The sequence below is a fragment of the Diaporthe batatas genome (assembly GCF_019321695.1).
Source record: "Diaporthe batatas strain CRI 302-4 chromosome Unknown Contig00015, whole genome shotgun sequence".
Classification (NCBI taxonomy): domain Eukaryota; kingdom Fungi; phylum Ascomycota; class Sordariomycetes; order Diaporthales; family Diaporthaceae; genus Diaporthe; species Diaporthe batatas.
In genome coordinates, this window is record NW_025408562.1 from 414,153 (window position 1) to 440,365 (window position 26,213).

General features: G+C 58.2%; 6 protein-coding genes across 6 annotated transcripts; 3 read left to right on the forward strand and 3 right to left on the reverse strand.

The window, feature by feature from the left end:
* Positions 1-1,692: 1,692 nt before the first annotated feature.
* KVR01_011372 (uncharacterized protein) lies at positions 1,693-3,681 on the forward strand (the record flags this gene model as incomplete). Its single annotated transcript, XM_044794955.1, has 1 exon — positions 1,693-3,681. The coding sequence occupies one exon, from the start codon at positions 1,693-1,695 to the stop codon at positions 3,679-3,681; it is 1,989 nt and encodes a 662-aa protein (XP_044639747.1).
* A 670-nt stretch (positions 3,682-4,351) lies between these two features.
* KVR01_011472 (uncharacterized protein) lies at positions 4,352-6,499 on the reverse strand (the record flags this gene model as incomplete). The annotated part of the gene is made up of 3 exons (XM_044792276.1): positions 4,352-5,757; positions 5,811-6,228; positions 6,290-6,499. 3 exons carry the CDS (start codon positions 6,497-6,499, stop codon positions 4,352-4,354), a joined length of 2,034 nt encoding a protein of 677 aa, XP_044639847.1.
* Positions 6,500-7,720: 1,221 nt separating this feature from the next.
* KVR01_011157 (uncharacterized protein) lies at positions 7,721-14,974 on the forward strand. Its single transcript, XM_044781385.1, has 5 exons — positions 7,721-9,030; positions 9,295-9,338; positions 9,429-10,736; positions 10,793-11,091; positions 11,144-14,974. The coding sequence occupies exons 2-5, from the start codon at positions 9,315-9,317 to the stop codon at positions 11,484-11,486; spliced, it is 1,974 nt and encodes a 657-aa protein (XP_044639532.1). The 5' UTR covers positions 7,721-9,030; positions 9,295-9,314; the 3' UTR covers positions 11,487-14,974.
* Positions 12,613-14,578, reverse strand: KVR01_011172 (uncharacterized protein; the record flags this gene model as incomplete). The annotated part of the gene is made up of 2 exons (XM_044793900.1): positions 12,613-14,328; positions 14,417-14,578. 2 exons carry the CDS (start codon positions 14,576-14,578, stop codon positions 12,613-12,615), a joined length of 1,878 nt encoding a protein of 625 aa, XP_044639547.1.
* A 3,063-nt stretch (positions 14,975-18,037) lies between the features above and the next one.
* Positions 18,038-21,716, forward strand: KVR01_011169 (uncharacterized protein; the record flags this gene model as incomplete). The annotated part of the gene is made up of 3 exons (XM_044786930.1): positions 18,038-18,082; positions 18,193-21,581; positions 21,647-21,716. The coding sequence occupies 3 exons, from the start codon at positions 18,038-18,040 to the stop codon at positions 21,714-21,716; spliced, it is 3,504 nt and encodes a 1,167-aa protein (XP_044639544.1).
* Positions 21,717-22,520: 804 nt separating this feature from the next.
* KVR01_011479 (uncharacterized protein) lies at positions 22,521-24,896 on the reverse strand (the record flags this gene model as incomplete). The annotated part of the gene is made up of 3 exons (XM_044794645.1): positions 22,521-23,431; positions 23,510-24,571; positions 24,650-24,896. The coding sequence occupies 3 exons, from the start codon at positions 24,894-24,896 to the stop codon at positions 22,521-22,523; spliced, it is 2,220 nt and encodes a 739-aa protein (XP_044639854.1).
* Between the last annotated feature and the right edge of the window lie 1,317 nt (positions 24,897-26,213).

Genomic DNA, 26,213 nt, shown 5'->3' on the forward strand with positions numbered 1-26,213 from the left:
GCGCCTTGCTTGCGTTCAGGGCATCTTTGCGGATCCTGGCAGCCGTCGAGAAGGGCTACAATACGAGATGAGACGGGGGGCAGGCGCCCCCCAAGAGTATCTTCGCAGCAGGCTGGGCTGGGCCTCCTCGAAGCACTGGACAAGGACGAGAACGGGATCTTCCTGGTTGCATGTCACAAGCAGCGGGGCGCCCCGGGGTCGCAGTGGGCAGCCTTGGAACTCTGCAGAGCCTCAATGGTTGGATTCATATGTGCGTTTAAGACATGATAGACACGATAGACTAAGTTTGAAATGTTTGAAGGAGTTCGGATGAAAGACAAGCCATTCTTATGGAGCCAATATGATCAGCTTACTTGAAATGTTTCAAGCGCCAGGCTAGCCAGGCGGGTTAGGCAGGTGTGTAGCAGTACCCAGCAGGCTGGGCAGGCAGGCAGGCAGGCAGGCAGGCAGGCAGGCGGGGACTGTCGTCAGCGGCTCAAAAAAGCTTCTTTCGCATACCAACCCGAGCACTGCTCCGGTGCCCCGCAGCGAAGAGCGGTAGTCCCTGTCACCGCTCGCTCCCCAGGGCTTCACATGTTCTACCTATTTAGTACACAGTGTGTTGTTTCCCACGGTGCAGTGCAAACTTACTTAAGTACACACCATCTCCGCGTCAGTTATCGCTGTTTTCTGCCTTTCGTTGTCATTTGTAGTACAAGGCGGGCGAGGGGCTTCTGACGTGGCGAAACCGACACGACGACGACGATCTGTGGTCGAGGCATACTAAAGTGGTACATAGCCCTCCCTCAAAAGACCCATCTTTACAGCCAGTCAAAACCTTACACACATGGAATTTTACAAAGGAAATCCTTCTATGGTGTTCCTTCGTACAAGATTCTGTGCAGAAGGATTTTTCCTAACAAGTAGATTTATTTGCACAATTCTGGTATCGCCAATCCTGTCGTGCGTTGCTCAAGTACGCATCATTTAGCCTCAGACTCGGTGAAAGAAGTCGACAGGATTCAGCGGCCACATGCCGCGTAGCCGCGTAGGACCCTAGGTACTTAAGTACTTACTTGAGTGTTTAGTGCCTAATAGGTGCCTGGGTAAAGGCAGGTGGAAAGAGCATTTAACACGGCAGCCAGGCACCGATGTGAGCAGAACAGTGCTGTAGAACGTGAGTCCGCGTATGTACTCCAGGACTCCAGGCAGTTGGTCTACGTCTGACGTTCCTGGTTTGTCTTGGCCCACCTCACCACAGGTCAGCTGGTGTGCTGTTTCTTTGATTCAGGGCTGACTCAAGTCAAAAAGCCAGTAGAAAGTGTTAGTTGGTAAGTGAGTAATCAGCATATGGGAACTAGCAAAAGCTGGGCAAAAAAGTCGTCTGCAGGCTGGCTCTCCCGTGGTACAAGTGCGTGTATTCGCCACACCCTCCAAACCAGTGCCTGCTAGGCAGCGAGTACCAGCGTACCACCCAGGTATCTCCTCGAGGCTCTTTGGCGTCCTCCTCACCGCAGAGGTGGTAAGATCCCTAAATATTTAAGCCCACCAGTGTCTTTCCATTTTTGGTCTCTTACGTTTTTCCTCTAACCACCGCTTCCTACTCTTCCAGGTTGTTCAGTCAGCTTCTTGGAGGCGGGCACTTGGGATCTGGCGGAGAGCAAAGTCAAAGACAGTTAGACTTCTAAGTTGTCTTGACTAGGGCCTCACAAGATGGATTTCAAGTCCATACTTGGCAAACAGCTGCACAATGGCGCATTCAGCTCGAACATGACTGCGGCCAATATGAGTGGGGGCATGCCTGGCCTGGAAGGCATCATCACCCTCCTCGGCAGTCGAAACCCGTTGGTCCAGCTCTTCATGGTATTACACCAGATGGTCGGCTCGCGCATAGGAATCGACCCAACCATGATCCTGACCCTGGTCGGATTCGCCTGGGCCGCAAATAGAATATGGCGCCAGTTCTTCATGGTCATCTACAGGTTCATCGCCGAGTACCTGATGGCCAGCATACACGTGTCCAGCGGCGACGAGATCTACCTGCACATGATCAAGTGGCTGGCCTCCCAGCCCAGGCTCGTCAACTCGCGCTCCCTCACCGCCGAGACCCTCTCAAAAACCGCATGGGAGGAGGAGGACGAGGCCGACGTGCTGGCCACCAGGATCTCGCCCGACGGCGAGGGCGTCTACCTGAACTTCTCCAACCAGGAGGCCAAGATGCCCCCGCGCTTCGTGCCCGCCCTGGGCGTCCACGGCTTCTGGTTCGAGGGCAACTACTTCCGCCTGCACCGCAAGCAGGAGCACTTCTTCGAGGACAGCGGCGTCGGGGGCCAGACCTTCAAGGACAAGGAGAACCTCGTCATCTCGTGCCTGGGCCGCTCCCCGGAGCCCATCAAGCGCCTGCTGCGCCACGCAAAGGAGTCCTACTACAACGACCACTACGCAAAGACCATCGTCAAGCGGCCCTCCCCCCAGAACATGCGCCGCTACGGCGGCCGCCACGCCTGGGCCCAGGTGGCCAACCGCCCCGTGCGCCCCATGAAGACGGTCGTGCTCGACGCGAGGCAGAAGGTCCAGCTCCTGGCCGACGTCAACGAGTACCTGCACCCCGCCACGCCGCGGTGGTACGCCAACCGCGGCATCCCACTGAGGCGGGGCTATCTCTTCCACGGCCCGCCCGGGACCGGCAAGACGTCACTGTCTTTTGCGCTGGCCGGCGTTTTCGGCCTTGACATATACGTTATTAGCCTGTTGGAGCCATCGCTCACGGAGGAGGACCTGCTCGCGCTCTTCAACTCCCTGCCGCGGAGATGCGTCATCCTGTTGGAGGACATCGATACCGCCGGCCTTGCGCGGCCCAAGGAGGAGCAGGACCAGGACGTGGAGGCAGAGGGCGAGGCGAGCAAGGAAAGCACCAAGAGAGAAGGCGGCAGGGGCCGCAAGGGCGGCCGTCCCAACGGCACAAGCGGTGGCGGCGGCGGCGGCGGCGGCGGGGACGGCACCGGAGACGGCGGCATGAACGACTGGAAGGTGGCCGACCTCGCCCGCGAGCTGAAGAAGCAGGGCGGGCCCGACGAGAAGAAGGGCATCAGCCTGTCCGGGCTCCTGAACGCCATCGACGGCGTCGCCTCGCACGAGGGCCGCGTGCTCATCATGACCACCAACAAGCCGGAGGCCCTCGACGAGGCGCTCATCCGGCCCGGCCGCGTCGACCTGCAGGTCGCCTTCACGAACGCGACGCAGGAGCAGGCCCGGGAGCTGTTCGAGCGCATGTACGAGGCCGACTCGAAGCGCAAGCCCACTACCACCACCGCGCCACAGCCAACCGCCATGGTGAACGGGAAGCACGAGGGGGCCAACGGCCATGCCGCCGAGAAGAAGCCTCTGCCCGGGACGGCGGAGCCAGACCACCACCACCACCGCCCGAACGGGGTGGTCAACGGCGGCGGCGGCGGCGCGGGCGGGACCATCTCGAGCGAGGCGCTCGACGACCACCGGCTCGAGATCACGATCGAGGAGCTCCGGGAGGTGGCGGCCGAGTTCGCGGCCAGGATCCCGGACGGGTTCTCGCCCGCGGAGCTGCAGGGGTTCCTGCTCAAGCGCAAGAAGGACCCGCGCAGGGCGCTCGCCGAGGCGGACCACTGGGTCGAGGCGATGACGAGGCAGAAGGCGAGCAGGACCAAGGTGTTGCAGGTGCAGTGACGGACCAGGACAACAAGTATTCGCTCTGTCCTACGCAACTCTCTCTCTCTCTCTCTCTTTTTCTTTTGCTGTTGTTCGTGGTGGTGATAGTGATGGTTGGTATCCCACTCCCGTTATTAGACGGCCGAAAAGGTGGTGTGCGAAGAAGAAATTTTGCACCCGGGCAGTATGGCTGGCATATCTGCATAATTAGACGTTTCCATGAGTTACGAGGGAATGAGTAAATGCCCGGAGGTAGTCTGCATGCAACGATTCAGGGTCTTCTATCAGGTGCGGCGTTTGGTGATTTTTGGGCGACTTGCAACAATACAGGCGCTTTCCCTTTCCAGAATGATATTTCGGTTTCCTGTTTCACCATTTCTGGCACATCAATCACTTACAAGAGATGGGGTTGACGAAGTAGCAGAATGACAAATTGGTTCGTCTTGCTACTAAGTTGATGTTATTGTTGCCTTTTCCTCGAATTGTTCTTGTTTGGAGTTGTAATAAACACAAGGCTTCAAGCCACGAAACAGAGGCAACGAACGATGCAATTTCTTCAAAGTAATTAATATGACCTATACACCAGCAAATCAATAGCCGTCTGTCTAGAATGGGTATCAATTTGGGGACAATCACACTACAACCGCCCAGTCGTTCCATTGGCACCTCGGCTCCTTTAATGTTGGTCTCAGCCATCCGCATCGTCGGCCTCGAGGTCCTGCTCCTCGTCCTCATCCTCGTCATAGTCGGTTTGGAACGCCTGATAGTCCGTCTGCTCGGCCATTTCATCGTCCTCGTCGTCCTCATCGTCCTCGCCGTAGTCTTCTCCCTCTACAAGATCCTCGTCTTCATCCCCTTCGTCCTCGTCATACTCGCTGCCGTCCTCAAAGTCCGTCGGCAGACCGTCCACGATGCCCGTCTCATCTCCGTCCTCAGGCTCCTGGTAGTCCTCCAGGGCGGTCTCATCCCCATCTCCCTCTTGCGACTGCGAGGGCCCGCCAGCCCGGCCCGACCTCCCGAGGCCCACCTTGACCCTCCTCCCCGGGAAGTGGTACGAGGTGCGCTTGTTGTGCCGCTTCCTACCGATACCCTTGTTGTACTTCTTGCCGCGGATCAGCTCGAGCTCCTTATCCGTCAGCTTCAGGTCGGGCGTCGGGATGGCGATGCTCCTGGCTGCGTCGGGGTCCGGGCTGTCGTCGCGCGCCTGCAACGCCTGCTCGAAGTCGCTGTCCTTGAGGACCCTCCCGAACTGGATCGCCCTCATCTTGCACTTCATAATGGCCCTCGCCTTCGCCCACAGCCCGCGGTGGAACCAGCCGCTGCCCTCGATGTCGCAGACGGGTCGGACGGGCGCGTCCGCAAAAAGCTTGGCCAGTAGAGGGTCCGTGATGTCGCACACCTGCCAGACCTTGCCGTCGTCGGCGTAGTTCTTGCCATTGAACAGGTGAGTGTCGGTGTATTCGTCGGTGGTTGCCTTGACCGACGAGAGGTCACGCTTCCGCAGCTCCTGCCACATCTCGCCCATCTCGCCGACCTGGAGCCGCCGCAACCGGAAGATGAGGCACTGGTATACGCGGCTTGAGGGGTCTTTGCGAGGGTCATAGCCGTATCGGCAGAGGGCGTCACGCCAGGGCCCACCCTTGAATTGGTAGCCGGCGTACTGGATGGCATTCTTGAGTAGCTGCTGTGACAGGTTGGGCGGGAACCGTTTCTCCGGGTTCTCAGGATCGTAGGCGAAGTCGGTCAACCGGTTGATGATCGAACGACGCGTCCAGACCGGCCGCTCGTCCAGGAGCGTCCTCATTGACTTGACGATGACATCAAATAAGGGATCCCTGATTCTCGGCCTGCCAGTAGGGCCAGTGGGAATTGCGTCCTGTGTGCCAATGAAGTAGCCCACGGACTTGACCCTAGAAGTGGTGTTGACCATCTCGAAGCCTCCATCCGTGGTGCTCACGACCCTCACATATGGGTTCTGGGAGTACATATAGTAATAGGGTACGCTGATCTGGGTCATGAGAGGCGGAGCAACGATTTCTTGTTTAGGGGTCGTGTCCACGCCTGGCCTCATGGCGAATTGACGGAACTTGGAGACTGCAGAAATCTATGAGCCAGAAGCCAACAAAAGCGAGCGTTGGGAAACGTACCGTCACCAGACAAGATCTTGTCTGAGAACTCGTTCATGAAGTCATTGTTCTTCATGGAGTAGTTGAAGTCGGCCATGCCTCTGTAGCGATGGGTATGCTTGATAACACCAACCGCTTCGGCCTGATAGCTATCGACGTTGTCCTGAAGCTTCCGCCTCAGGATCCTGGGCTCATCCAGTCTTGACTCTGAGCGCAAGCTTTCCGGTCCTCGCCCGGTGGCTTCAGCGGGTTGATGGGCCTCTCCCTGCCATGGCCCATTACTGCCCCTCTTTCGCTTCCGGCCAGTGCGCTTTGGGACTGTTATTTTGAAGAGTACATTGTGGGATGATGCATAGTGAGACATCATTGGCCTTGAAGTAGGATCTTTGGGGTGCAAATACAGAGGCACGGAGAGTTGGGGCCTGGAAGGATCCAAGACCTGTGTTGATGGTTAGAACTCCCAACGGCCCATGCACAAGAAGGATGTGATGCGATCTCACTGATTGAAACTGCGGGTTTGTACCGAAAGTTTCGATACCCTTGTCGAGATTTTGGATCAGGAAAGGATGCTCGACGGCGGCAATGGTGCGGGAGGGTATCTTGAAAGCGGGCGCCTGAGGTTGGGCATCTGAGACGGAGGATTCGGAGGGCGATGCAGCACTCAAGAGCGCATCGGTTTCCTCGGCGTCATTCATGTCTATGAACGACATGTTGTGTGTTGGGTGTTGCAGCAGGCGGAGCAGTCCATCAACTCAGACCGTGGGTGAGGGAACTTCTCTGTTATTAGTGCTGGTATGTACTAAAGGTCCTAGGCCGCGCCTGGGCTAGATCTTGAGACGCTGGCTCATTCACTGCGGCCACAAGATGACATTGACACCACTTGAACGATGTCTGACTGAGAAACTGCGTTGCAGCCCGTGTATTAGTGGATAGGTGAGAGGTCTTCGCGATGTTGAGACGAGAGCGAAGGGTCGGGTCTCGCAGCTGGCAACCAGATGTCAGAGACCGAGGTATGCAAGTACCTAGGTACCTAGGCACTGTGCATGTACACTAGAGGTCGGGATGGGCCCTGCAGGCGCAGGAGCTGCGGGCCCGGAGCATCGACCCAGGCTTCCCGCGGCCTCTCGAAACAGATCTGCCCTTCTTCCTGATGGGAGATGGGCACTCAACTCAAGGCTTGGTACTGCACGGCATGGCACGGCATGGCAACAACATGGATCAAGTCTCACAGATCATCCAAAACAGCCGCACGCCTCGTGCCTCATTGTTGAGCAACCCCGGCTATTGAGGCCGGGGTCTATGACGTCCTCATGGCGATATAAATCCATGTGTAAGTACTGTATGCTAACCTACTTGAGTACCTAGGTACCTAGGTAATCGTATTGTGTAGGTGCAGCAGACACAATGTCTGATCAGATACCAAGGGCATATGAAAGATGGGCGGGCAACAGACAGGGCTAGCTTCGGCAGTCCCTAGCAGTCCCAGGCAGGCCTCGAGGTAATGTCGAGTGACCCTGGGTGGTCCTGGCGAGCGTCGCCAACTCGACCCTCGCTCGGGTATTTTGGCCCATGTGGGCCAAATTTCGCCCACCTTGCTTGTTCGCAATGCCATGTGCGAAATAAAGCTGCAGCCTGCGGACGAGTGCCGTGGCTCTCGCGTCACCTACAGCAATTGTGACCATGATTAGCGGGAGATGATGGCCATTTGTCTTGTCCTTGCCCGTCTGTGTCTGCAAGCCCCGCCGTCCCAAGTCCACGGGCGCTGGCTCCAACTGCAGGGCTCTAATTGCGGGCGACCAGTGGGGCTCCATGCTGGTGGGCACTGGGTGAGGTCAGAGTGGCCCGGTTAGGTGCCGGCAGCCCACCGCCCAGCCCCGGCCCCAGCGAGCAATCCGCCAGGCTGGCAGAGCGATGCGTTGTGCCCAAGACTTGCGACTGTTACTGTTACTACTACCACGTACCTGGTGCTCTCTCTCCCCGTTGAGATGATTGGCACATGCAACCAAACTCAATCCCATGCGCACGCACACACTCCTTCACCCTCACTCTCTCCCCGGGTCCCTCCTCTCACTCACACCTCGGAGCTCCAACTCCCCAGAGAGAGCTACCGTCTGCCGCACCGTTTCGACCCGCACCGCAGTGCACCCTTAGCGCCTACCGTGTCTCCGAACCCCAAACCCAAACCCAAACCTTCCCGATTCCCACCCTCTCGAATTGCGGATTGCGGATTGCCATCTTGGACGAACTCACTCTCTTCCTTCCTACCGTGCTCTTGACTGCTACGCCTCATCGTCGAGTCTCACTTCTGAACACAGGCTCCTGCTTCAGGCTTGATGGGCCTCGTCCAAATATCACGGATGCCCTCCACCAAAGAATCTAGAGACGCCGACGGCTCATCCCCTTCAAACGGTAAATAAGTACCCTGCCTGTCATCACCCTGACGCACCTCCGATCCGCCTCCCTCAACTCACCTCTGCACGCCTGCCTGTGCCTCAACATCGAATACTGTGTACCACCGGCACCAGCACCAGCACCAACAAGCGACCAAGCGAGCCAGCCAGCCCAGCCCAGCCAGCCCAGCCAGCCCAGCCAGCCTCCCAAGCCTCCCAAAGCCTCTGCCTCTCCTCCTGACCACCTCGTCTGCATCCTCTGCATCTGCTCTGCATCAGCACCTGCGTCTGCACCTGCATCTGCCCTGTTCTGCTCCTTCCGCCGTCGTCCCCAGCCCATCTTTGCCCGTCCCGTTCGGCCTCCAACCCCATCTGCCTAGATACTAGGTAGTCTACTGGCTCACTGGCTGTGCCTAATAAACCCTATTGTCACCTCCAAGCTTCCCTGCTCTTCCCTCCAACCACTCGGCAAACCCCTGTCCGGGCCCCCTTTTGAGCCAGCAGTGCCCAGCACCCTGCCCTGCCCCCAAGGTTGTTCTCCAGCCCTCCTCACCTTTACCTAAGCTCCCAGTCGTCTCGCCATCCCGACATCCTCACCACCCACCCACCTCCCACCTCGGGACCCGCCAAGCGCATCAGTCTGACCTGCCTGCCGTCTGGCGAATTGGTTGCGCCTTGCCCTCCTCTCCCGCTGCCGTCCTGTTGCCAATCACCCTCCCTCTCCTCCGGACCACACAGCGAGACTGCCTTGGACGTGGACCACGACCCCATTGATCTGTCCGTCAGCGCCTACTGCCGTTCCCCCTGCCATTTCCCGCGAGGCTGAACAGGTAGATAGATCTTCAACATTTGTCCTCTCCCCTCCCCCCGCATCACTCCCACACCTCCCACATAATACATCACACACATATCACACCCAACCACCCACACAGGCACCTACTGCCTGGGCTCTTCCCCAAGGTTCTGGGACCAGCCACACGCGGTCCCTCCCGCGTATTTGCGCTGAGCCGTCGCCCTCCGCCCTCCGCCATCCGCCGTCCGCGGAGCTTGTCTCCTGCCCCCCTCAGGCCCCGCCATTGCCTCTCAGCTGGCCATTGCTGACCCCCTCGCCACAGAGAAGCACCTTTCTTCGAAGATGAAGCGCTTCAGTCAGAGAGTCGTAAGTTCCAACCGCCCGCCCACTAGCGACATCCCAACGGCCCGACCCTCGTCCGACGTCTGCTAACGCTCGGCTCGCGACCCCCAACAGCTGTCGCGCGGGAAAGACTCCAGCAAATCATCAAAGAAGAAGGACTCCAAAGACGGCACAGCCTCCCCCAACAGCTCAGCATCGAGGGACGGTTCCAACCAGTCTCCCACACTCACGCCCTCGTCCTCCGCTTCCAATCTTCCCGACACCCGAAACAAGCCTCTCCCCCCTAACAGCGCTGGAGCACATGGGCAAGAGCAGGGCATCCCAGGGCAGTCACCCTTGAGCAACATGAGCTCCGCCTCGGGATCTGGCTCCTTTGGCGCCTCCTCCCAGTCTGCCAATGGCGGCGGCACGCCCCAGCGCTCCGGCGGTCTCCCGCCCACGGTCATCATCAGCCCCAGTGCTCCTCATGTCCCTCCGCCCGGCGCGGCCGAGACCATGCCGCACGACCTGGCGCCTCCAAAGGCTGGCCAAAAGTCCCTGATGTTCGACCGTCTGCAACAGACCCCGAAGGACGTGCCCGAGGGCTTGAGGACCCCGAAGCGCCAGCACTCGTCTCGATTCGACATCTCGGCGCATCGCGAGCTGGAAAAGCTGCCTGGTTTTCACGAGGTGCCGCCTAACCGGCGGCAGGAGCTGTTCATGCAGAAAATCGACCAGTGCAATGTCATCTTCGACTTTAACGACGCCAGTGGCGACATGAAATCTAAGGAGATCAAGCGCCTCGCGCTTCACGAGCTACTCGACTACGTCGCCAACAATCGCCAGGTCATCACTGAGCCCATGTACCCGCGAGTTGTCGAGATGTTCGCCAAGAACCTGTTCCGCCCGTTGCCGCCGCCAATGAACCCATCGGGAGAAGCCTTCGACCCTGAAGAGGACGAGCCCGTGCTAGAGGTTGCTTGGCCTCACATTCAAGTCGTCTACGAGTTCTTCCTGCGTTTCATCGAGAGCCAGGATTTCAACACCAACATCGCCAAGGCCTACATTGACCACAGTTTCGTCCTCCGACTGCTCGAGCTCTTTGACTCTGAAGACCCTCGTGAGCGCGATTTCCTTAAGACAACGCTGCACAGGATCTACGGAAAGTTCCTCAACCTTCGAAGCTTCATTCGACGGTCCATTAACAATGTCTTCTTCCATTTTGTGTACGAGACGGAAAGGTTCAACGGCGTGGCCGAACTCCTCGAAATTCTGGGGTCCATTATCAACGGATTCGCATTGCCCTTGAAGGAGGAGCACAAGTTGTTCCTCACACGTACGCTGATACCTTTGCACAAGGCAAAGAGTCTCAGCATGTACCACCCACAGCTTGCGTATTGCATCGTTCAGTTCTTGGAGAAGGATGCGTCTCTTACGGAAGAGGTCAGTCCCGTCCCCCTTCCAGCCGCGTGCACCTCAATTCCCTAATCGTCTTCTAGGTGGTGCTTGGTCTCCTACGCTATTGGCCAAAGGTAAACAGCACCAAGGAGGTCATGTTCTTGAATGAAGTAGAGGACATCTTCGAGGTTATGGACCCGGCGGAGTTCGCCAAGGTTCAGGAGCCGCTGTTCCACCAGCTCGCAAAATCGGTGGCGAGCCCGCATTTCCAAGTTGCAGAGCGTGCTCTGTACTTCTGGAACAACGAGTACTTCTGCAACCTGGTTAGCGACAACGTGGAGATCATCCTCCCCATCATGTTCGCGCCGCTGTACGAGAACTCCAAGGGCCACTGGAATAGGTAAGATCCACGCGTTGGGAAGTTTGTGCGCGCGTTATTGACACAGTGCCAGAACTATTCACGGGATGGTTTATAATGCCATGAAACTCTTTATGGAGATTAACCCGCAACTATTCGATGATTGCTCGCAGGAGTACACGGAGCAGCAGAACAGCGCGCCGGCTAGGGAGCAGCAGCGAGAGAGGAAGTGGGCGGCCATTCAAGAGTTGGCCAACAAACAAAAGGCTAATGGGTCAGCGGCACCCCAAGATGAGCAGACGGAAGAGACTGACGGCACAGAAGATAACCAGAAGCGGCTCGACTCGCTGAACCTGCAAGACGGAGACCGAAGAGATCGGCGGCCGGGTACGCACGAGAGGCAGAGCTCGGCGGGGTCGTCAAGAAGCGGGCGATAACCTGAGATTGTTGTGTCCTGCCCCAGCAGTGCGTCAGACCGGATCAGGCTCAGGGTGGCATATGGACATCGACCAGGTGGAGGGTTCCGAGGACGGGTAATGACGAAAGCCCGGTTTCTAGCATTCTTTGCAAAACTAATGCCAGAGGTTCTCTTGGGCATCAGCGGATCCAGCTTAGAGAAGGAACCAGGGGCACGGAACAGGCACATGCGACCCAATGGCCTTGGCTGAACTTGGTCGTCTCTGGTGGCAGGACCAGACAAACTTGCGCTTGCTGGCGCTGCTTCTCACACTTTCAATTAGAACACACGAGCTGTCAAAGGGGGCTGTTCGAGTACTCTAGCAGACTTTTGGTTTGCTGTTGATTTGGTAGACCGACTAGCATTAGGGCCAATGTTTCTGTGGCAACGAAAGACCGGATGGTACAGGCAAAGGGGAGTCGAGCTCTCTTCTGTTATTCTCCAGAGGCCGGTCATGCGGTGCTCCCGCTGGGCAGGAGGGGTTTGCGGGATGAGGACGGGGGGCGGTTGGCGATGGAAAATATGGCGAGAGGCCACCTTTCGAGGGAAGATTTTTAACTGTACGAATTTTTAGTCAACAAAGCTTCTGCAAAACCACCTCTAGGGCAAAAAGACGGGACATACTGGCGTGTCGGCGTACCGATACCGTGGTTTTGGGGAGACGGGGGACGAACGAAACAACGCTTTCAAAAGAAGGCAGCCTTCTTTTTTTCACACCTCCTTCTCTTCTCTTGAATCTGTCTGAACTTTCTTCTTGTCTACATACTGTTTACCACGACAACGACGATGCGAGGTAGAAGCATGTCATTTTCCCCAACCAAGACGTTGTCGCATGTCTCTGCGTAATGCATGCTAAGTACTTTTTTGATATGGACTTTCTGGGGGGGGGGGGGGCTGTGGTGGGTCGCAGTTAGACGTTGTTGTCGTGACATCTTGGCCGGGTTGGTAGTCCTCCTTCGCCTTTTACGGTGCTCGCAAAGCACTGCTACTAGAAACGCTTTCTACGAATGCCGTTTGACCGTTTCCCGGAATGCCCACCATCCATTCATCCAGCACTGTAGTATCATCCAACGACGACTTGTCCCGGCCTCATCAGGGTCGATCGATCACCATCCTCTCCCCCTGCCGTACCCCCCGCCGCCTCTGCCCCGGTAACTGCCGCCGCCGCCGCCGCTCCCGCCCCTGCCATACTGGAACCCGCCCGGCTGCTGATGCTGTTCTGGGTGTCCTCCCTGGGGGGGATACGGTGGAGGCGGAGGCGGGGGCGCCGCCCAGCCGCCGCCCCACTGGCCCGGGGGGAACGGGCCCGGGACGGGCGGGAACCAGCCCTGAGGTGGTTGCTGCTGTTGCTGCTGCGGACCGTGGCTGCCTGCCATGGGGGGCGGGGGTGGAGGCGGAGGCCATTGGCCCTGGTAATGCGGAGGCGGCGGCGGAGGGGGAGGAGCAGCGGCGTTCCACGAGTTGAACCTGCTAGGCTGCGGTGGTGGAGGTGGTCCCCCCGCGGGGAAGTTTGGGTGGGCGTATGGGCCTGAAGGAGGCGGCGGCGGCGGCGGCACCGGTAGTGGTGGCGCCTGCTGCTGATGATATGGCTGCGGATTCGGCGGCACAAAGCCCTTCGGGGGCCCGTAGCCCGCCCCGTGCGAGTTCTGGGCGCCCGAGAGCACCGGCTGTGGGGAGTAGGAGTCGCGCAGGCGTGACCTCGGCCTGCCCCTGCCGTTCTGGCCGCGGCGCGAGGACCGGGACCGAGACGTAGAGCGCGAGTAGCTCCGCTGCCGCCGCGGGCTGCGGCTCCCCCTTCCCCCTCGGCTGCGGGACCGTGATGCGCTGCTCCTGCTCCAGCTCCGGCCCCGCGAGTGCGAGAGCCGCCGTCTCTTGGTGGCCGGGTGTGAGGGGTCTCGCCTTGACGAGCGCCGGCGGCTGGGACTCCTGGACCGGCTGCTTGAGCGCGAGGAGCCTCGCCGACCCCTCTGCTCGTCATCGTCGATGTCCATCCCGTCCCCCTTGTGCCGCCGTGCCCTCATCTTGTCGCAAAAGTTCCTGGACCAGCCGTAGTATGTCTCGCCGCCGACGATATCCCCTAGCTCGTCGCGCTCGATGAACTCGCCCATCTGGCTGACATCGAACGCCGAGTCGCCGTCCATGTGGGCATCTTTCGCATATATCTTGTCGACATCGCCCAGCAGCTTCTTCACTGCGTCGACGAGGTTCTTGTCGGCCGGCCCGCCTGCCAGTTGGAGCGGCTTGATCATGTTCGGATTCATAGGCCTCGTGGAGTTTGGCTCTATGACAGGGAGCCAATTAGCGGCGGGGAGGTCGTACCAGGGCGTTGACGGGTCGCCGTGCATGGACGGCAGTATGAAAGGCGCCTCTCGTGCCGTTGAGCTCGCCTGTGCCTTGTTTGAGACATCCCCGCCATTGGCTTCAGAGCCCTCCGATTTTGGCCCCTCTTCGACGGCGGCGCGCAAGGACTCCAACACGGAGGTTGAGAAATAGGAGTTCTTGTCCCACAACTGGAGCAGGTCGTGTAACTTCTTTGTGTGCTTTGGGGCATTCGTGAAGGAGGCAGCGCTCTTAAATAAGGCAGGAAGATGTGGTGCAATCTTGTCGAAGAAGCCGTTGGGACTGCGTGTCCGAAATTTGACGTGGAACAGCACGTCGTTCAGCACGTAGAGCACATGCAGCCTCCTCCGCTTCGACGACGGGCCAGGCGCCTTCTGCGCGCCGCCGGGGAAAGAGGAGGCGAGGGCGACCAGGTATTTCCCAAAGGCGACGGCGCGGGCGGGAGACTCGACCAGGTGCTGGAGGATCCATTGCTTGCATTTCTGTTGCCGGCGAAAAGAGAATATAAGCAAATGTTTAGCCGGGGCTCAAAGGCTCATGTCAAAACGGAGTGGCGTGTGTGTTCCAAACCTGAACGTTGGTTGGTGAGCACTTGGCGACGGCTGCGTTGAGCAGGCCATGGAACTGCTCGATCTCGTCGCGAGAACACGACGCGAGGCCGGCGTCTGCATCTGCCTTGAGAAAGGAGGCGAGAAGGGAGGCTTTGGCGATGGCGAGCTGTGCAGCCGCCATGTTGACTGGCGGGGTGGCCCTGGGCGAATGAGCACGGGCGTTGTGGAACGGTGTCGCGCCCTTCAAGGTATCATGGGCACATCCTCGAGAGGAAGGGGATGATTTGACAAAGTGACGTGGAAGGGACCGGGGATGATGAACCGACTGTATGTGGAGGGTTGGTCGAAGCCAAATGGGAGAGACCAGGGGGGAGCTAGAGGAAAGTTCCGATCAAGATGCACTAGAGTTGGAGCTGGCCAGGGCAGGGCAGGCTGGGCCGCAGGGCTGGGCCCGCCCATGCGTGGCTTGGGCAGTCTGCCGACTCGGGCCCGATGCAACAAACAGTCACAACAGATGCAGACCGTTCATTGGTAATTGAAGGCAGGGGTTTTCGTCTTTTGCTCAGATCGCTTGTTTGTCGCAACGGGGATGCAAAATGTGGACGTTCATAGAAAGAGAGAGGCATGATGCTGCGCATGAGACGACGGACTGAAGCAACGGAACGCGAATCGCTGCAGAAAGGGGTGTCAAGATCAAGTGGCGATTGCATTTCATTGCCGCATTTCCGGTGCGCGGTCTCGGTCATAATAATATACATGTGCCAGAAGGCGCCAGTCGCCTAAATTGCAATGACCTGCTGGGCCTTTCAGGCCTCCAAAAAGATAGATGGCTCTCCGCTGGATCATCCGAGTCCTCCGGCTCCCTGGTACGTCTTTCCGGTGTTCGCGCGCGAGGTCGTCGATGGGCGGGCAGGGCCGGGCGACAGATTACCTGTCACCTCCTGTATGGCTTATAAGCTGTTGTCCCCGAAAGCTAAGAAAAACGGTCCCCTTTCGGGCTCCTGAACGGAGTAGAGCTCTCGTACTTGCTCTTGCCATAGAGCCGGTTGTACTCTTTGTCAGACAGAGACTCGGTCGGAGTGACGTCTTTGGCAGCCTGCTCCAGGCTTGGGTGGAAGGCATGGTCGACGCGGTCCTCATCCTGCCTCGGGCGTTGGCTCTGGTCGTCGGTCCGTGGTCGAGAGCCCCCCATGGCCGAGGAGGATCCGGGGTGGGACGGGACGTTCTGCGAATATTCGAGGGACTCGATCATGGACTTCTTCTTGCGCTGCTCCTCGAGGCGGGCCTGACGGTCGGCGTTGATGCTTCGCTTGGCGACTACGTATGCGCCGGCGCCGGCTGGAGAGACAATTCAGTTTAGTCGTTGGCTGGCATGCAACCCTCGTCGTCAAAGGACAAATTGTCTCTGTATGAGGCAGAGGGAGGGCAACAGGGGCAACTGGGTTCGGCTTACCAACACAGAGAGAGCCCCAGCCCAGCCTGTAGAAACAGCCTAGTCAGTATGTATGTCCAGGGCCGATGTTTTCGTTGGGCCGGCTTGCTGACCAGAAGGACTTGACCTGTTAGGGAATTCTCGTCAGCGAAAAACAGCTCGTAATGCGAAGGCAGGTCATGCAGAACTCGGAGAAGGCGTACAGTGTTCATTTTGCAATTGAGAGTGATGAGGTGGTTGGATTTGTCGTTGCGCTTGTCGAGGAAGAAGGGCCTGCTCCGTGTGTTGGGTGGGCGATGTCGGGAAGGAGAGACCAATCTTTGATGGGTGCGATATTATCTATCCGGTATTTATCGGGCAAGGTGGGGTGCCGTCCAGATGCGTCAAGCAGCAAGCTGAGGAGGGCTGTTTGCTGTGCGGTTGAGTAGGCGCTGCGAGTGGTAGCCGGTGAGTTGCGAATTCGAATCGGGGTCGCCAGGGCCGTCCTCCAAAAATGTAATGGGACAGCTCCCGTTAGCTCCCGCCTCTCCTGCCTGCCTGCCGTGGCGCTAGCTATGTAACTGCAGCCTGCAACAACAGCTAGTGGGGCAGCATTGATGTCTGCACGTTAGGTTCCCGGGCATGGGCCCCTATTCATCTCATCTCTGAGTGGCACTTGTCTGTATGTCTGTGCATCTATCTATACATATATACAAATATGAATCTACCCGGAACGTAGCCCAGCAACTGCCAGTATATACCGAGGTACTCAGTGTGAGCACATCCTGACTGGCTTCTGGTGGTCAGTCAGATGGAATTCATAAGTCGTCGTTGGAGGTCCACTTTGATTATCATTTGGGCGGACCCAGACGCCCTGCCAGTCATTCTGTAGCGATGTGTGGTTGTTTGAATGTGCATATCCAACAATCTAATTAGAGTCGTGGCGGACTCCAATGCTGGCCAGGCCAACCATGTTTCAAGGCTGGTCACCAGCAACTCAGGGGGGTGAGATTGGCCGCTGGGTGGCCGCGAGAAGGGCCCTCTTGGTGACCGACAAGGTTGGAATCACAATACCCACCGAAGCTGTATTGTGTAGGCCGCACCACCCAAACAGCCAACCTCACCGACGTGCTTCCCGCAGAACGGGCCCGCGAGGCCTCGAGCTAGGCCAGAAACGTGTCTAAACATAGAAAGGACATGGCACGGCCGCAGCGACCAGGCCCATGGGAGAAACCATGTACCTGCATCTATCTGGCCTTTTATCACGCTGCCCGTTTCGGCGGATGGGCTTGGTGGCAGGGTGGGTGAGCATGACTGGTGCGATTGTTATCTCACTCAAGTAGACTACCGCTGTGCTTGTTAGAGAACAGAGACAAGACAAACGGGCTGGGGGCTGCTAGGGCGGGCCTGTGACGCAATCCCTCAAGGCCAGCCCCAAGCACCGCCCGGCTGGCCCCATCCGGATGCCTCGATTGCATTGGTGTACGGAGCACACTAGATAGATAGCTCTCGTACTGGCAGGCTGAAAGGTTCTCCTCTGCACCTCTGCAGACAGGGCACACGAGGACAGTGTACGCGCATGAAAGGGTACCCGTAGCGTTGGGCAAATCCAGGCACGAACATTGTCACACACACTAACTTAAGTAGCTAACTTACAACTTACTCCGTACCAGCCAGACTGCCAGCCCACCAGCCCACCAAGATCCCAACCACCCACAACCTTGCTCACCTAGTCAGGAGGGCGGCCACCGTAGCAGTTGTAGGTACCTCGGACGGGTACCTAGCCAGCTAGTCTGGAGTCTGCATGCCTACGTACATTAAGCGGTACGCAGCACATACCAGCATCGCATCTTAATACACAGACTGCTGTCTATACTCGCGTCTGCTCAAAGTCTAGCCTACCCAGCACGCCTGGAGCCAACAGCCCCCTTTTTCCCTCTTCGACTCTCACGGAAACAACAACAACAACAACAAACAACACCACGCTGCCTGGCCTCCAAGTGCATGTTTCTTCCTGCGAGTCACTGCTCAATCTTGGAGTGATGGGCGCCCCAAGACCCAGAGCCCGAGTCCAAAGCCCACGCCCAACCCCAACCACGACGAGCCCACTCTCACTCCCACGCCCACGCCCGCGCCCGCAAGCCCCACCATCGCAGTCACTGCCGTCGTCACCAGCGCCGCTGCCGTCGTCCACCTCTGCCCCGCGTCTGTTCTCTACAACACCAAGCCATGGCGGCCCCTCAAGAGGAAGGAGGGCCCGATGAAACCTCCATCGTGAGTCCTACACTTCTTCCAGGACCCTGGGCATGTCCAAGGGGGCATCCCCGCCCTTCCTGTCGTCCTCAAACCCGGCTTCATACCCATGACTGACAACCGACTGCCAGAAACCCGTCTCCTCCCTCCGCTCCCGCTTCGAGAACATGGGCAAGGCTGGTGACCAGCCCCAACCGCAACAGACACAGCCGGCCCAACCCTCGAGCCGGAATGCCTCCCCAGGGCCACGCCCCGACAAGCCCCGAGACACGAATGCGATCAATAAGGAGCCGCCTCCCATACCTAAGAACAAGCCTGGTTTGGCTCTCCCTGTCGCCAAAGAAAACGGCCTTCCGTGCTCTCCCGCGCGCAATGCCTTCCCTCCGCCTCCGCTCACCCCCCGCCCTGTCCCAGCTCCCGCCCTCATGGTGGAACCGCCACAGTCCCCTCCCAAGGGCCGACATCTGAACATAGCCGTGAACGACCAGCCCAATTTCCTCAACTCGGACGATGTCGTGAAACCGGCTACCTCGCCGGCGGTGCCGGGCAAGAACTTCAAGATCCCAAGCCGCTCGCGCACGCCCAACTTGGATCCTCGGAGATCGCCAAAAGTAGTCGCCTTCAAACCGCCTTCACCGCCTCCTCCTCGACGGTCCGCCGAACTTCGACGACAGCGCGAGGCCGACCCTGTGCCCCCGCCTATCAACCGCTCTGGGAAGCTGCTCATTAGGTCTAGGAATTCTTGGACGGCAGACAGTGCCATAGAGCCGAGGAGGAGTATGCCTGACAAAGTATCGCCCTTCAGCAGTCCTCCAACGAGTGGCTCAGCCAGCGCCGAAGGCTCGCCACCATCACTGCCACAACGGCCGCGCCCGCCAAGGGAGCCCGTTGCCACGGCCAAGACCATCCAGGTTGGATTCGATCCGCCGCCGTTGCATCCGTCGATAGCAAGCAAGAGGAGGGATCGAGAGCAGGAGATGGTGGATGGATCCGCAAGGGGCCAGCTCACTCCAGATGTTACGGGGGAAGCGCGGCCGACACTGCCTAATAGACCGCTCAGTGTAACAATGGAGAAGCCAGGGCTTCTACCTGAGAAAATACCACCTCCTAGACCTCCGCGGCCAGGAGTCACGGCTTCGAGTCAAGCGTTGGTCCCGGCGGCAAACCAAAAGCGCACTGTATCGACGCCTGTGGCGCAGCACCAGCCTCCGTCGATGCACGGCAGGGCAAATACGGTATCTCACAGGGGCGCCGACCGGGCGCCTCCTGAGCCCAGGCGACCAGCAGCACCCACTGCTCCTCCCGCCGAGCCGCGCACTGCTGATTCGCAGGCTCTCGTTCTCGCCAAACCCGCCGACACGGCTGCAGCCGTCAATGGGACGTACCCAGACGCTTCAAACACCAACAGGAGACCTCCTTACATGAAGCACGGACAGCCAGAAATCGTAACCAAGTCAGATGCGAGGAATTTCGATGCCTGTGGGGACCTCGTATGCACCTCGGGGCATCTTACTAGGGTGTGGAGCCTGAGGGACGGGGAACTTGTAATGAGCTTCGCGCACGGCGAGGGACTGAAGGCCACAGCTGTGAGCTTCAAGCCAGGCTTAAACGTCGACGAGGAGGGTAAACGGCTGTGGATCGGGAACAACAATGGGGACCTGATGGAGGCGGACATCCAAACACAAAGCCTTGTTGCCACAAAGACGGGTGCACACCAGAGGAATGAGGTTGCCAAAATATATCGGCACTTCAATGAGTTGTGGACCTTGGACGAGGCCGGGACTCTTCACATTTGGGGCCCATCGGCCGACGGAACGCCAGACTTGACGGGCCACCCGCACCAGTCGTACCGAGTACCCAAGGGCCACACGTTCTCAATGATCGTTGGCGATGAGCTTTGGCATGCCACGGGCAGGGAGATACGCGTTTTCCTACCGACGATCGACGGCAAGGCCCAGTTCCAGGTGCTTCTTCGCTCATTGTTTCAAGACGCCGCTGGCGATGTCACTGCTGGTGCCCTGCTCCCCTCCGACCCCAACAAGGTCTTCTTCGGTCACAGCGACGGAAAGGTCACCGTGTACTCAAAGAAAGACTACACATGCTTGGAGGTCCTCAACGTTAGCGCGTTCAAGATCAACTCGCTATCGGGGAGCTGTGGCAGCATATGGGCAGGCTACAGCAACGGGAAGATGGCTGTCTATGATGTGCATCAAAACCCGTGGGCTGTCAAGAAAGAGTGGCAAGCTCATAACGAACCGGTGCTCAAGATCATCGCCGACCGGTCGAGCTCGTACAGACAAGAGCGGCACCAGGTCCTCTCGTTGGGTGCGGACAACATGATCAGGGTGTGGGACGGCATGCTGCAAGATGACTGGCTTGAAGCGGAAATGAAGGCCAAAGACGTCCAATACTGCGAGTTCCAAACGCTCAAGGCCATGATCATGACGTGGAACGCCGGTGCTTCTACGCCCAATAGCCTACGGTACTCCGAGACGGATTCTGTCTTCATACAGAACTTGCTACAGGGCAGCGGCTCTCCCGATATCCTGATATTTGGCTTCCAGGAACTCGTTGACCTGGAGGACAAGACCGCTACCGCCAAGCGATTTTTCAAATCCAAAAAGAAGGAATCGGACCAGGAGCGCATGAGCCATCAATACCGGGACTGGAGAGATTTCCTCATCAGAAGCCTTGATGATTATATGGCCGGAGATTTGTACCATCTCTTACAAACTTCCCATATGGTCGGTCTCTTTTACTGCATATTCGTCAAGGCCGACGTCAGGGATCGCATCTCGAATCTCAGCACAGCCGAGGTCAAGCGGGGCATGGGCGGTCTACACGGCAACAAAGGTGCCATCATAGTCCGCTTCATGGTCGACGACACTTCACTGTGCTTCTTCAACTGCCATCTGGCAGCAGGACAGTCGCAGGCTCAAAGCCGGAACAACGACATTGCTGCGATTCTAGAGGCGCCCATCCTACCCCCGGAACGCGACCCAAGTGTTCGCATCGATAGCTATGCCGGGGGTGGTGATGGCACCATGATCATGGACCACGAGCTTGTCATACTCAACGGCGATCTCAATTACCGGATTGACACCATGAGCCGCGACACCGTGGTCATGGCCGTAAAGCAAGGCAACCTTCCCAAGCTCCTCGAGCGGGATCAGCTGCTGGTGGCGCGCCGACGGAAACCGGACTTCAAGCTCCGCGCCTTCGAGGAGATGCCCATAACGTTCGCCCCAACATACAAGTACGACGTGGGCACGGACAACTACGACTCGAGCGAGAAGAAGCGCAGTCCGGCGTGGTGCGATCGTCTGCTGTACCGTGGCAAAGGCAGGATACAGCAAGTCGAATACAAGAGGCATGAGGTCAGGGTGTCGGATCACAGGCCTGTCACGGGCAAGTTCAAACTCACAGTCAAGAAGGTATCGCCCAAGAAGAGGACGATGGCTTGGATACAGTGCCAGCAGAGCTTCGAAGAGGCGTTCGCCCAGGAGCTCATGGTTGAAAAGTAAGCGCCCGTCGTCGATGGCTCCTGATAGTCCTAGGACTTGAGAAGCTAACAAGTCATGGCAGGCTGTACTATCTAACCCAGGTCATCGGGTACGACACGGCAACAAGTAAAAGTCTAATCAGTGATCGCTGAGGCCAGTGAGATCAGCCATGACGGGCCATGGGCAGGGCCAATAACCGTCCCTGCCCATGCGGCCTGGTAGCATCACGAGAGGAGCGACCCTAATAGATGAAATGAAACGATCACGACATCGCAGAAAGCCCTCATACCCAGACAAATGGGGGCAACGTCAACGAATTCACACAAAAAAGAGAGACAATGGGCACGGCGCACGGAGGCATCAAACAGATATCATCTTCGGTTCAAAGGTCAGCGGTCGAGCTGTGGCAACAGTTCTCATTGGCCGCGGTGCAAAGAGACAAACAAGAGAGAAAAGCAGAAACTTTAGATCTGTGGTCTGGCGCAATGACAACCAGAGCGTGACTTGTTGATTGGGGAGAAAGGGGAGGGAACTTTTGAGAAGCCGCCTCTCAGGTGATGGGTGGGCAATCCTTTCTGAGTTGATTCCGAGGCGATGACTTTTAAAAAGCGAGCATATCCGATATCACGGGTCCGGAACGGAACGGTCTACATGGTTGTTGACTACATAATTACTATTGTGAATAACAAAGGGGGCTGCCCCCTATTGGTATTCAATCATTGCTACTTCGTCCCACCTGTTTGGTGACGGAACAGGATTATGCCCCCAACGGGCGAGACACCCAAGGAGTCTGTCTCAATGTTGGCCTGGCCCATGCAGGATGCATCCACGCGGCCATTGAGTGAATCACGTGGATGCAGAGAAGAAGGCGTGGCGGCAAACCGAGAACTGATTGAGAGATGGAAAGATCAGGTAGTGTGTGATGTATCTGTATCGCCCCCTCCTCCCAGCCACCATCAGGCAGGCCGATCCTGGTAGATACGAACCACACCACCATTGGCAACATCGCTATCGCCCTCACTGCTCCCCGCCGCCGCCGCCGCCCGGGTCCGGATGGCCTGCAGGGCAGGGCGGCCGCGGCGGTCGGCCAGCCCGGAGTGGATGGTGACGGGGTTGCCGCCCAGGGCCTGCTGCGGCTGGAGGGCGGCGACGGGCTTGCGCTGCGGCGGCCTCAGCAGCGCCGAGAACCTGACGCGCTTCGGCTGTGGCCCGACAGAAGCCTTTTGTGTTTGTGTTTGTTGTTGTTGTTGCTGTTGTCGCCGCTGCCTCTCGTCCTCCCTCTCCCTCGCCGCCGTCGTCATGGCGGCGCTGTCGATGATGATGGGGGTCGCGTTGCCTTTGATGTGCACGCTGTACTGGTCCAGGGACCGCCGCGCCAGGGAGTCCGCCTGGTGGGCCGGGGCCGGGACGGCTAGGTACCCTGCTCCCCCCCGTTCGTTCTGGTTGCTGTCGGAGGAGCGGACTACCGAGGGGCGCCGGTGGCTGCTCACGTCGGAGAGCTCACGGTCGTAGGAGGCGTCGCTGCTGGTGGCGTCCGAGCTGCGCCGCCGCTTGGAGTGGTGGTGGACGGTTGTGGTTGTGGTGGCGGATATTGATCTGGACGAGGGGTCCCGCCGCCGCCGGTGTTGTCGCCGGCAGCAGAGGTATATGCCGGCTATTAGGATGGGCAGGGCTGCGCTTCCGCCGATTGAGAGGCCCAGGATGGCTTGTCTCGACAAGCCCGATGTTGTCCCACTGCCATTGGGGCTATTTGTATCATTTCCGTTATTATCGTTGTTGTTGCTATTGTTGTTGTTATTACTATTGTTGTTGCCACTGGTGCTACCCGGACTATTGTTTCCAGAAGCCCCATCAAAGCCTGGTTCGGCTAGATTGCAAGTCAGTACGTACTCTTACCAGAATGAGAAGCTTACGAGCGTGGTGCCACGCCAATGTACAAACTTACCAGGTCTGAAGAGGCGTTCCACCTCGTCACTGGCCCACTGAACCTTGGCCAGCCCGCCGTCCCTGTAGAACTGTTTTACAACATCCGGGGTGTCATAAGCCGCAGCATCGCTGCTGTACCCATCCGTCCAGCGCAGGCTCGTCATGTCGAACACCCCAAGCCCCTGAGCCCAGGGGTCCGGGTCTTGTAACGCGGCAGGGTACCCTTTGGAGGCGTCGGCCCCGCCGATGGAGAGCATCTGCCTCTTGCCACCGCCGACGGCGACACACGCATGGTCTGCCCGAGCCGTGGTCGCACCGGGGCTGTCTGCCTTTGCGAAGACGAAGCCCGGCAGGGAGAGCACGAACACCTCGTCGGAGACGGTGTTGTCGGCCGTGAGGCCACCATACAGAAATATCTCGGTAGTATTGTCCGGGCCGGCAACCGTGACTGAACAGAATCGTTGGCGGCCGGTGGGGATGGTCCCGGTGGCCTGCTGGGAGAAGAATTGCTTGGTTATTGTGTCAAAGAATGTGATGTTGGTGAAATCGCTGAACGTGGGCGGCGAGCTTCCTGTTGTTCCGCCTAGGAGCAGGACGATGCCGTTGGGGCCAAAGGGCACGTACTCGGCCTGGGCATTGACGAGTGTGCGAGGGACTGAAGTGTTGATCCATACCGACGAGCTCATGCCAAAGCTCACAAGTCCGGCCACAGCGGTGTCGCTCTCCACCGAGGTGTTGGACTGGCTGGTCAGAAGGCCACCCATGCAGTATCCTACGCCACCGCCTTGAGTGTGGGCGCATCCAACGGGGCGTGACAGCTCATTGAAAATTGTCGGGTTTGATGGCGGTTCCAAACTCCAAGAGCCTCCCCCATTACCGTCAACGGAGAACTTCCATGACTGATCTGGAGCAGGAGGAGTGCCGTCGGTAACTGCTCCTCCCCATATCCAGAAGGAGTTCCCTGGCTCATCGGTCCATATTGTTTGACTGTTGAGGAGAGGTGCTGACTTCTGGATGGCCTGGATGGGGACGGTGGTGTTGGTCCAGGACTCACGGAGACCTATCGACAGCGTTGAGGGTTCTATACAGAAATATTAGCCGAGGAACACAGGAACGATATTGATTCTGATATACGGGTTCCTCCGAGATTCCCACTGACCTAGACTCGACGGATTGTTGCCCGAGGGCTGGTTCCCGTTGGCTTGTGATACCTCACCGCCGTCGATATATACAAAGTCACCCAGGACCGTCCCCACAGCGAAAGACCGGCGAATAAATCCGGCCGAGGAAGTGGCCCCGGGGTCTTGTCGGCTTCGCAAAACTGCCGCGTATGCCACGCTTACATGAAGCCAACATACTACTAGCCAGCATAAGCTTGCCACCTCAGAGAAGCACGGCTTTCTCATGATAGTCTAGGAGAGATAAACGAGGCTCCAGAGCCATACTCGTGTGAACGAAGCCACCTGGGGTCAAAGAAGAGGAATAAACATGAGAGTTCAAGGCGAAATACGAGACCGAGAAGTACAGACTCATGCCAGGGCGAGACAGCACGGCGAGAACTGCGGGACACGACCTGTGCTTCCCAGGCACTGACCAGATGAAGCCTCCGCATGGGATACTCGGCCAAAATAAGATAAACCTTGACTCTCAAGAAACGCGGCGGCAGACCGAGGGCCCCACCGAATAGGAACGGGCCCGCAACATTTCTTCGTCTGATTTCGAGGTCCATCGACCGTGTTGCCTCATGTACTGCCTTGTACAGGTTTACGGAGCATCACAAGGTGTCACATGAGACAGGTGCGGAGTATGTCCCTCATCGGGCCAGGCTGACAAGTTGACAGGCGAGAAATAACCGATCGCGGCCCACACACACCGTCGGCGCCCAGTAGCATACAATAATAGAGAAACAAGACTCGGATGGGGCGGTCCAATTGCTGTGATGGCCGTCGCAAGATCCCGGCCGCCGATCACGCTGGCCCTGGCGAGTGAGGGGGCCGTAAACCCGGCGCACGGAAGGAGAGGAAGAGATGGAGGGAGATCCGGGAGCGATGCGAAGGGCTCACAGACTCAATGATCAGATTCAGATGGAGCCTCTTTGCCTCTGGGATATGCGGTGGCGGCGTGCGGATAGGGCTGGACTCGGTTAGCATGGCCGAGGGGAGTCCTGGGCGGCAGGAAGCGTGTAAGTCCCCTGGTCCCCCTTGGTGTGCTGCGATGATGCCTGAAGGAGGTGGTTTCAGGCTGGCTGTCAGGACCGTGGTACGGTCCGCAGATCTGGGCCCGGCTGCCAGGGTCATCTCTCTCCTCTGGCCCGGGTTCAACGTGCACATTGCAGCAACTGGGACAGCAGCTACTTCTCGTGCTTTCACGTGCATCACGTCGTATTTTCCTTCGCACCAGCTGTGCAACCTTTGCCGCTTCCGTGGCCTGTAGCGAGCGCATGGGCGCCTGATGCCGTGCTGTGACTCTGCGAGGGACGTCGATGAAGCGTGAACCATATTCCTGGTCTCGTCAAGAGAAGCACTCGTTGTGAGGTGGGAATGCGCAACAAGCTGGCCAAGCTTGTCAAGCCTCGCTCGAAACGAGAACCCATGCATCTGAGGCCGTCCCATGCCGAGTGATGTATGTATGTGCTGTAGTGTAGTACGATGTGCGAGTCAATCTGTGTGGCCGTTTTTGGGACACGCTTTGGAGCTAATACGCTCTGAGCAAAGATGCGGGAT

Excerpts from the sequence above, each read along its gene's own strand:
- KVR01_011157 (XM_044781385.1), top strand. The coding sequence starts at position 9,315 with ATGAAGCGCTTCAGTCAGAGAGTC. Across the intron at positions 10,737-10,792 it reads ATGCGTCTCTTACGGAAGAG|GTGGTGCTTGGTCTCCTACG; the intron begins GTCAGTCCCGTC and ends ATCGTCTTCTAG. Across the intron at positions 11,092-11,143 it reads TCCAAGGGCCACTGGAATAG|AACTATTCACGGGATGGTTT; the intron begins GTAAGATCCACG and ends ACACAGTGCCAG.